Below are 11,708 nucleotides of genomic sequence, written 5' to 3'. Positions count from 1 at the left end.
AGATGTGAAAAAGATTTTTGGAACATCGCGAATTATTGAATTGTATTTCTTCTGTAGAGCCAAAAATCGCGTTAGATTTAGACGAACGAAAAAATTCTCCATATTTAGAAGGAATTACTAAATATTTTTCATATATTGATTCAGATAAATTAGCTTTTGAATGGAGAACCTTACTTTTGCATTTTAGTCCTGATGAAATCGCGAAATATATGGAATCGGATGTAGAGTCTTTTTGGTCTGTGATTTTTAATCTTAAAAATGATGCAGGAACGGAATTGCTTTTCCCGTCTTTAACAAAACTTGTTTAGGCCATATTTTCGCTTCCACATTCCAATGCGGAACCGGAGCGAACTTTTTCTGATGTCAATGAAGTTAAAGATTTGAAAGGCAATAAAACAAGTACTGCATTACTTAACGCTCGTTGTTTTTTACGATCTTATAACGCCGCTTTCGATATCAGTAGTTTAACGTTTGAACCGTCAAAAAAACAATTAAATATGTTTACGACGGAAAATTTATATCCTTTTAAAAAGCGATCAGTAGATAAATTAGAAACAATTAATATATAAAATTCTTAAAGTCATTTCAAAATTATTATTGATTATTAAAGTTGCTAATTTAATTTTAAGAGGGTCATGCATGTATTATATTTTGTATATTGTATATTTTTTAAATATAAATTTATTTTGTTCTAGATAGATTAGAAGCAGAAAAACGGAAATTAGTTTAAAATTAATAAATAGTAATATAAATACATTTTTCATTTATTTTAGATTATCGTATGACATGATGCGATAATAGATTCTATTTGGAAGTGGCATTTGTATAATTATTAAATGTAAATTCGATTGAACAACATTGTATAAGTTTCTTTTATAAAATTGATAAATTCTTTTTTTTTTAGCGTTTTGTATTATTTATAGTTTAGACTCATGAACTTATTTTTATTATTATATACAATATTCTTCAGTCGAATTTACATCAGGGCGAAAAAGACTCTTTTTTATCTCTTGCTATTATTGTATACATTTTTTCTGTCGACGAATTTTAGCAGGAGATTTTTAAGAGTCTTTTTCGCCCTCCGTGGTAGACTCTTTGCGCAAAAAGGCTCGTTTACTATGCTCTTTTTTATCAATATTCTAAGCATTAAAGTTTTATGAAAGTAATGAAGCTTTGGTTATTAGAAGATTGTTAAAAAACATGTTCGTTATTGAGACTTTTGCGTTTAAGATTGGAGGCAAGTACTCGTTACCACGTTTATAAATAATCCCAATTGTAAATATTTTTTTTAAATATTGTAAGCAGTTTACCATGTCGTTTAACTGCTTGCAATAAAATATAAAAATTAATATTAATAAATAGGATAATTTATATAAATCAAAAAGCAACGCGCATGTGGCAGTACCTCCCGGGTTGTGTGGAAAATTGCCAATATTATATTTATTTTATATTTTATATTTCATATTTATAAATAAAGTGTAAATTTAATGCAGTGTGTGTGTAATATAAAAAACTGTTAAAACTATAAATTTATTTGTTAATTTTAATCTTGCTATTTAATAACTAAAAAACTTGTGGTTGTTGATTTTATACTACGAATGTTATAAGAAAGTAGAAAAAAATTAAAAAAAAATCGCCGGGTATCGGACTCGAACCCGGGAGCATAAGATTACTAAGGGACGACGTAGACCGCGCCGCCGCGAACGTCGTTAGAGCAGAAAGATTGAAAGTAGCATATGTTTATCGAGAGGGTGGGGTGGCTTGTTTGTTTAAATTGGGTTTGTTTAAGCTTAAACATGATTTGTTAACAGATATTTAAGTTTTTAGGGTTTATAGGGTTTAGATATTTATGTTTCCATAGTCATGAGGGGTTTGCTTGGATATATGCTACCTACTGATGTATATCCCTATGTGAAAATTGTTGTGTAGCTTTCTAATTGTTTTTTTTTTAGTACACAAAGAGTTTTTCACGTCAATTAGAATATCAATTAACAGAAAAGAGTAAAAAAAAATTTTCCGTTCACGGGGCTTGAACTCGGTCCTTCCGAAAAACGGCTAACGCAAAGCCCCGCCCCCCCCCCATCTTTTTCAAACCGCGCGCGAGTGCGGAGCGCCAATGAGAGCGTGGCAGCGGAGCAGGATACTGCGCATGCTCCGGATCCCGGTCCGAGTTAGCTTCTCTGCTCCGAGACTCCGCGATCTGCAGCAGACGAACGCGCACCAAGCATCTTTCGGCCTCATGGCCTGGCTCCGGAACGTCCCAATTATTTTTATTTTTTTTGCAATAAATAATGATCATAGGCACAAACCGTTCACGGGTGCTGATTGTGCATGCAAAAATCTATAGATTAATATTTTTATAGTGTTGTAATTATTTAATCAAAACGGTAGAGGACTAAAATTTTAAATACCGCAGCACCCGGAAGAGATTTTGACTTTTCTCAAAAACCAAAATTCGCGCAAACGTTTAACTTGCAAATTCTTGATGCACTTTTTATGCGCAATCTATTTTTGAAACTCAAAATATCAAATCTTTTTTTCGGGTGCCAACTTCTATGTGCTATTTTGACCACAGGTGTTGAGCCCAGTTGAGGTAAATCTAGGTCGATCTAGCAGAAATTACGTTTAGCGGACAACCTACTGGACGTAACACGTGCCCAGGCTTTATTACGGAAGCGCCTATACGCCACCTATACGGAATAGGCTAAAACGCGATTTAGGCTAAGAAAGCTGAGCAAGGCTCTTTCTCGCTTTCGGAATGAGAAAGTCAGAAAGAGAAAGACAAAAAGAGTAAAGACGGAAGGACCTTGCCGGTCTTACGCTGCTTGAGAGCATGCTTGAGACAACGAATGTAGACTTGGTATAGAAGGACGGTCAGTATTGGCCCAGTATGGGTCCCATTTTGAAATACACGTAGAGCCTATACTATACTACACTATAGCTGTCTCCCAAGACTGCATAGGAGAGACCTACAACACACTATAACTGTCCCCCAAGTTTTCGTCCATTCAATTTAAACCGTGACCATTCTTCTATACCAAGTCTATGTTCGTTGCTTGAGAGTAGCTAGCAGACGAAAAATCCTATCTTGTTTCCTATCATACTATTATGACATGTTTCTGACTCCTTGACTGTGTGAAGTAGACGTCATCATAACCTTTTTAATTTCTGATGATAAAACTTTTCAATTTAAATTATTTATAAACAGTTATGTAATATACATATATATGCATATATATATATATATTATTTTAATAATTAAAAACATTTGTATTTAATTAGCAATTAGCTATATTCTAAACCCTCCATAATAATAATTAAAATTGTAGTGGTTTCTTGTGTAGAAAACATTTTATAGCCTTAAAAGTGAGAAAAAGCAACCGCTATATATTCAATACAAATATGTTACAAAATATATTTGATGATTTGAAGCGAATGAATAAACGTCAAGTAAGATGGCTATTTATACATCTTGTATTAAAAAGATTTTGATGAGTAATTTTAGTTGATTTTGGATTCAGTCCAAATTGATCAGGAATATCATTTTATTTACCTGCGATAATTAATACATTTTCATTCATACTTACAAACACATGTTTCGATGTTTGTCTCTCTAAAAATTGTAAACAAATGGTATGAAAATTTATATTATTATGTTCAGTTGCTGGTATATGGGTGATGCTGCCGTAACCTCCACTTTTTGCACACCTGTTTTTTAGAAAAATAATTCTTAAAGAGATTTTGATTCTGTGCAACAGAACTAACCGTAATTAATATTAGTTAAATCCTCATTCAGGCTTGTACTATTTAAAAAAACTGTACGCAACACATCACCGTGTTCGCAAAATAAATATTTTGTGTATGCTACACCGGAAAATAATTTTCCGGAAAACGTTTTGCGTACACTACAAAGCTTTTCTCGTACACTACATATATTTGACTTGTGGAGACAGAGTGATTATTGCTTTAGCACAATGAAAGTTCTACGAACACTTTTATACATACACTGTGTTTCAAAAATCACTAAATTGTATAATATATACAGATATACAGTGAAACATAAAAAAATGTATACGTGTCATACATCTTAGTAGAGAAGCTGCATGTTTTAAGTAGATTTAAAAGTGCTCTTCATTGCCCGGTACTAAAGAAAGTCTGATGTAAAAAAAGAGCTGATTTAGAATTTTTGTCTTCGAAGTTGTATTACACCTAATCGAACTAATATCACACAATTGCTTAAGTGAAGATATATAAACATAAGTCACGGTGTATGTATAAAAGTGTCCATACAACTACCACTGTGCTAAAGCAATAATCACTCGCAGTCCACACAAGTAAAAATAATAAAACCTAACCTATACTTCTTTTTGCTTATACAGTACGGACAGATCTTGTGCTACTAAGTATATGCTCTTTTTGTAGCGCACGCAAAGTCCTTCAGGTACACCTAATATAATATGAGTTTTAATCGCATCCGCAAAAATATATGTAGCGTACGCGAAAAGCTTTGTAGTGTACACGACTTTTTTTCGCTGACGTGCGCCGAGACAGTCTCCTAAAAATATTGCTATATATAAAGAACTTTGCTTGCAAAAAAATTTATAAAAATAATATGCAGGTATTTCTCAAAAATCATTGTACACAGGATTTAATTGAAAATTTCCTCCAGTTAGTTTGAATCAGCACCAAATAATAACTTTGTGATTCTCGATTTTCATTTGCATTAACTTAAAAGGTTATATGCAAGTTTGAAAGTTAATTATAAGTTCACAAACATAAAACAGTAATCTAACAGTGGCCATAAATACCGATGATGAACAATCAACAATTAATGCCACCAAAATAGGTTAATTTTCTTGACGTCAATTTCTAACTTATTAAAGTTAGTTATGTAATTGGGTTATAGGGAGGCCAGATCTAAAGCTTCTTAACTTCACCACAAGACATTTGGTATTTCCAATGCTAATAAAAACTAAAAGTCTGCTGTTTTTTAGTTTTCTTAAAATGATTAAATGAACTAAGCACTGTGACTATATGCTACTCTACTCGTCATATTAATCAAAATCCATCTATAAGAGTGAAACCTTTCTTAGTAAAATAAGGAAGTTAAATGAGGTTTTCAGTAGTCACTAAACACTTGTGTGTATGTCTAGTGCCAGATAAAAAGTATAAGTTGAATCGACCTCTAATTTTGACATAATAATTCATTTAACTACTGCTCTGCTTTGCACTTAGCATTTTATTTTAACTTTTATATAGAAAGCTATACTTAATATAAAAACCGCTTTGTTAGATTTGGTGCACTCCATCCCGGTTGAAAATAATTATGTGAATTTAGTATATGATATTGTTACATAATTTTATTACATGATTTTTTAGTCCCAAATATCCATGTAATAAAATCATATAATAAAATCATGTATAGTAAAAATATATAACAATATGATTTATGAGGGAAATGACACATATACATATAGCAAGGTAAAAGGTAGACAAAATGATAGAATATTTTGTAATGAATATTGTACACATGTTTTTTAGATATTTACCATATTTTAATAATAATATAAATTAGGCCCAACAGCTAAATATGTACAATTATTGGCATTCACAGAAATACATATTTTTTAAATTCTATCAGTTTTAATAGCTATATCATCTTGAGAAATATTTACAACTTTTTTTACAGATAAACAATCTATTAAGAAATTCTCAAGATTTACAATATTACATATTACATATTCTTTCGCAGTAATTTCAACAACAATAAATTGCTGTATCTGAAGGAAGCGATTGTCGTCAGTTGTTGCGATTGAATTATTCGACCTAAGCCTTGGTCTCCTACTGGCAATTACAGCAATCTCCTTGGGTAAAAATAACCCTTCTTTATCGTGAAAAGCTTGGATATCATGATAAAATCCATTGAGCTATCGACTGTTTCTTTCTCAAATACTAGAGATTAACTAACAGCCCTTAAAATCCGGAGAGGTTATATAGGCAAACCCTCTCCCTTCTTTACGGTTTCTTCCTCTCTCCTCCTACATACAATGCAGAACTTTAACGAAAATGTGGGAGGAGGCAGAGTTCTGTGATTCGTTCTTACTGTTACGCACATCTTATGAATTGTAATCTAAAATAACTTGACGCATAGAATCGATCTCTAAAATATTGTCATATTCAGCATAAACGATACAATTTACGGTGTGTGTTAATGGTTTATCGAAACAAACTTCGATACGCACATTTCCATTACGGACTAAGGACCAATGCGTGCCGTAATGAGCAGACATGTCGGGGGTAAGATCGAATGCAAACAAACAAAAACCATCAGGATATTCTGTTTTGTCGATATCATTTCCCTTATTTGCAAAGTGTATTCCAGTACCAGAATAAAGAGTGTAGTAACATTCTACGTAAAGAGGCGCAGCTGCGGAGAAGCTTGGCTGTAACGGTTTACCCGGCACTTGTTGACCATCGATATAATGTGATAAATAAATAATACCGAAATTTTGAAAGTTGAATGGATTTAGCAATCTCTCGCCGTTAAAAGCTTTATTATTGACAAATCCTATGATGAGTTTTTTCGATAATTGCCCGAGAATTACATTATGTAAACACTAGCCGAGTATACCGTTATGCATGCTGAATGCTTTAACCTCGACGCGTGTCAGAGGGTACTTTGCAGTTGTTGTCGCTAATGTTATAGCGTGTGCCACTAAAACACCTGGGTTTATTTTTGCTCGTCGTACAAGTAAGCTAGCTTCTTTTATATGTACACTATAATTTTTATCGGAGGCATATATTAAACAAAAAGCGTCCTTTGCACGTACCAAACGGACTCTCATTTCTACACCATTTAAAAGAAATCTATCCTGGTTACATACGTCAATGTGCAGATGTCCTAAAAGATCAACGACTTTTCCATCGCTCGTAAATTTTTGCTGACTTGAAAGACCTTTATTCGCACAATCAGTGGCAGGCTTCTCATCCATTTTCCCTGCTGTATACGTTCCCCATAACGACGTCGAGAGATGCGAAGTTTTTACATTAGGTCCGTAATTCAATACAGTTTCAATGTACGCTCTATACGGATATAGTGTATTAGACGGCGTCATAAGTTTTTGATTGAAATAAACGTCCACTTGACTAAACATTGAGTGCAAGAAATTGTTCACAGGTGCCACCGCATCCGTTTCCTTGTTTTGGGGTGTTATTTGAACATTTAGTTTAATCATAGTATGAGCTAAATCTATATACTCTTCGCTTGCTGCGGCGACTAAAAATTTTAAAGATGCTTGATCGGAGAGTGATGAAACAGGCTTGTTTTCCACACATGATGATATTTGATAGTGGTCTGGGTCATTGGTAGTGAAAACAAATCAAGCTCCGATTTTAAGCACTCGCAGCTTGAATGATGTAAGAAAGACATTTAAAATTTTTTATTTAATCGAAAATATCCAAAACTTTATTTTTTTTAGTAGATTTCCTACATTTTTTGTTCACTGCACTTTAACTTTTTTACTCTTGTATCCTGCTTCTTCTTCTTCTTCTTTCTACTACTTTTTAGTCTTTTTACAGCTTTTGTTTTCTTCTTGCTAGTCCGCCTCTTATTCTTCTTATTAGCGGTCTTGCGTGCACGACTGACGTACTGCAAATGTTACGCTCGTTTGAGCATCATCCCTGTATAGCCGGAGCCTTTCATAAGCTCGCTTATTTTCTCATTAGCCTTACGTTTTAGTTTCAGTCCAGACTCGGCTATGCGATTGTTGAGGGAATCCTTAAATGACATATTATTTTCTGTCACATCGCCGAGGACATTTATACCTGCTCTCAAGGCTTCTCGGCCGGGCTCCTTTCGCTAAAAACGTTAATACTCGCGAGCCTACATACACGCTCGCGATACCGCGCCTCCACGACCACTCTATGCACTATAATATGTGTCGTAGTAATTAATTTTTAAAATTCTCATCTAAAATGAAGTGTAACGGTCAACGTTCCAAACTCGAATGGAACGACTGTTCAAAAGTGGTATATAATTAACAGGTGAATATCGTTTAACAATAGTACTACCGTATTTATAATCCCATGCTTCAACATTCACAATTCTTAATAGAGACGCATGTGCGACGCCTACGATACAGGGTTTTCAAATGTTTGAATAAATAAAAAGTTGATCGGGTATAGCGTGAGCGAGAGTAGCAGGCTGGCTAGCTACATATTCTCTATAAGGTATAGTTTCCGACTTCAGTGTAATTCTAAAGGTACTATTTCCAAAACCAAGAATACGTTGTACAGGCTTTCCAAGTCTGCTTTTCTTTTTTACAAGCTCCGGATACTCTCAGAGTAACGTAACCTCCTTTTTTGTCGTAAAGCAATTCTTTAGTCATTTAATTGTCGTGATATTCTTTAAAGCCTTCGTTTACTGCATCAATCAATCTCTATACGGATTTATATACACCATGCTGATAATGAAAATTATCCTTCCCTTCTGAAGGTGACATTAACGTATCTTTATAAAGTCAATGAAGCGTAGTGCTGGGTATATGAATTTCTGATAGTCCAACTTGACACTTTTCATGTAAATCGATTGCAGGAGGTAATCTTACTGAAAAACTAGTCGTCGTGTTGTCCGGAAAAAATTTTATGCTACTATTACTACTGTGAATTCCGATTGATTCATTTTTACAGCTTTGTTATGTCACTTGCAAGAATTCAAGAGTTAAATTTGTCGGAATAGCCGTTCCAGCTTACGAAATGCACTTTTTTAACTCCTTTATCGCGTGTTTTCAAGATTTCAGTTATTTTATATTCTTCTCGCAATACTCTTTCACTGTGCACCAAACTTAATTTTTGTGGGTAGAAAAATCTTTCAATTTCCTCACCTTCTAAATCAACCAGCTCATAGATGACAAGTTTTGACGTTTTTTTACTTTAACAATTTTAAAACTCTCTTCGTTCCAGCCTTTTTCGTAACCTTTTTCAAAGATGTTACGCTCTCCGCTAATTCAAACATACTGATCCACTTTATATTTCGATCTTTTCCGTATAACCGTTGTTTTAAAGATTTTTCCAACATATTTTTTCTAGCTTCCTGTGCATTGTAAACTGTCACGGTAGCAGGTTTCATTTGTATCGTTGAATGTATACTATTGTTATAACTCTGAACTATAGCTTGCAGTACATCAATATAACGTTTCGTATTTTTACAGGTAAAATAGCGAAACATTCGTTCCTTTAGCGTTCTGTTAAATCTTTCCACAACAGTAGCTTTTACATCAAGATTACGCGCTACACGAAATTTTATACCCGTTTTACTTAAAAACTTTTCCCGCATCCGTTTGCAACATATAAGGACATCGGTTTTTATTTTTATTTAGAATTTGTTAAAATGGGTTAGTCACTTCTTTTACGGTTTTGTCACGCAGCGGCTTGACAAAAGTATATGTACTTAAAACATCAATTACTACTAGCAAATATTAATAATTATCGTTGTGACTCTTCAGAGATGACAGAACTATGAGATCGGCTTCCCATATGTGATCCAATCCCAGAACATCGTAGTACAAACGTAGAAATTGTTTTCGAATAGGTTTGTGAAGTGTATAAGTGTCGTGTCTTGTCAACCAGTCCTTGATTCGTGATGCTGGTATCTTTTTCTTATTCGCACATATTAAATGTCTCGCTCCTGTAAAGCCAACCGCATGCCCCGGATCAAAATATTGTTTCTTAATTTCTTGCATCATTATTATGTCATTTAAACCGAAATTCATTCCAACGTTTAATTATAGGAGTAGATGTTCGAGAACTATTTTTGCTTGCTGACGCCGTTTTGCTTTTTTTTGCTACAATTGTATCCATCATTAACGAAGAATCAATTTTATTGTTTTGAAAATCATCGATTTCCTCTTCGTCATCGTCTTTGTCTTCCGTTCGACTTTTTTTTCAACTTTTTCCAAGTACGTTTTCAAAACCACTGCGAGTCAGAGAACCATTGCATTTTTACGTGCTCTGGCTACATCATTTACTAAGTCAATTATGTTTGAATTTTTTATTTTTTCTCCGTCAATTTTTACAACACCAGTTGCGCTCCAACTTATCCGGTTACAATTATTTTTTAAATAATTTAATAAAAGTTTTATTTTATTTTTGTATAATTTTGGCACACTTTCAAGAATGTACTCATCGCTCATTTGATCTTTTTCTTCACTTTTACCATTTGCTAAATTTTTCTTATCGTCAAACCGGCGTTTTTCATCGACAAAAAATAGATATCTCTGTAAAACTTGTAGAACATTTTTGTACTTGTCACTATCTGTCGTATATTTTCCTGAATCTAAGATCTGTCGCATTTCGCTATCAAGCCGTGAAAGTTTATTTCCACGTGTTTGAATAGATTCGCTCGTTAATTTTTTCTCCTGTTCTGGAACTGCTTGTACGCCAGCTGCTGCAAACTATTGATTGATGCTGTTTTTATACTTGCTTGCATTTTTTGTAAACTTTCTTGAGGAATTAAAACCATTTTTCGTGCTCTTTCCATTTTTTATGTGTTTAAAAAAAGATCCAAAGTAGGTGGCAGCAAAAAGCCTAGAAAATTCCCTCCTTTTCGTACAATGATGCGCTTTTTACTCTTCCAAGAATTTTTTAAATTACGCAGAATTGTTTTATACTTTTTCAACTAATTTTTTTCCGTGACGTTTAAACATACAACACCTTTTAATACGTTCAAGGCACATTCACAAATGTACTTTACAAGTTTTTCATTGGCAGTACGCAATAACGCTAGTTGTTGTTCTTTATTAGAATGCCTCAATGCCTGCAGCAACAAAAAATATTTTTTTTCAAAAGGCGATGCGTTATTCTTCTTACTTAACGCTCGACTCTCACGAGATGCTCGCTTCGCCATTGTCGAATTATTACTGGATCGATATTTTCTCTTTACACAACATTTAACTTGCTGTACTGACTCGACGAATATTTGGGAATATAGACATAATGATATTCATCATCAGGAAATATACAACTACGAAAACGTAACTCCTCAGGTGTACTTTGCTTCAAGTCAATAACTAAATAAGAATACGGCTTTGTAGTACTATCATAATAAGCTTCTTTTAAAAACTTGGAATATTCGGGGTATAGTTGACGCCAAATGCTGAATCTGTGCACGGTCTCGAGGATTCTTAAATAAAACTATATAATTCGCATTCAGTGATATATCCCGCTGCCCTTTGTGAAATATATTCTGACATATGTAAATCACCGATGCATTAGGATGATGACTTCCCTTACTGAACAAATCTATTATTGTACCATTATTCTCTGACTCGCGCATCAAATAATCTATTATTAACAATTTTCGTTTTTCCAGATCGTTCGAATAGTCCTCGTTCTGCGGTAATCCTTTACAAAATTTAATCTCTACATTCTCCACTCTATAATTTCCTTGCCATTCACTATAATAAAATATTATTCTATCAAACTTCACATTAGCCAACAAATCAAGATGCTTTAAAAATCTCTGTACACTGATTTACCTGCCGAGGTAGGACCAGCGCAAATCATAGTCCAGGGGTGCATAAAACAAGTATACATTTTAGCATATAAAGCTACACTAACAATAAAAAGTACTGAAGGCGATCCAAGACTCTTTTTGACCGCCACGATCCCCACCCCAAGGGGCCCCGCTGGGACTCACTTGCTTTTACGTC

The 11,708-nt window shown here is 33.9% G+C and overlaps 1 protein-coding gene across 2 annotated transcripts in view; it reads left to right on the top strand.

The window, feature by feature from the left end:
* Positions 1–3,115: 3,115 nt before the first annotated feature.
* Spase18-21 (signal peptidase 18 kDa subunit) overlaps positions 3,116–11,708 on the top strand; it is an 86,476-nt gene continuing 77,883 nt past the window's right edge. The window contains exon 1 of one of the 2 annotated variants that reach the window (XM_032602131.1): positions 3,116–3,633. In XM_032602131.1, coding sequence (XP_032458022.1) covers positions 3,631–3,633 — 3 coding nt within the window. In that variant the 5' untranslated portion in view covers positions 3,116–3,630. 2 annotated transcript variants of the gene reach the window in all.

This window comes from Nasonia vitripennis (assembly GCF_009193385.2).
Source record: "Nasonia vitripennis strain AsymCx chromosome 5 unlocalized genomic scaffold, Nvit_psr_1.1 chr5_random0002, whole genome shotgun sequence".
NCBI classification, from domain to species: domain Eukaryota; kingdom Metazoa; phylum Arthropoda; class Insecta; order Hymenoptera; family Pteromalidae; genus Nasonia; species Nasonia vitripennis.
Note: the sequence above shows the minus strand (reverse complement) of the source record. Positions and strands in the feature narration are given on the sequence as shown.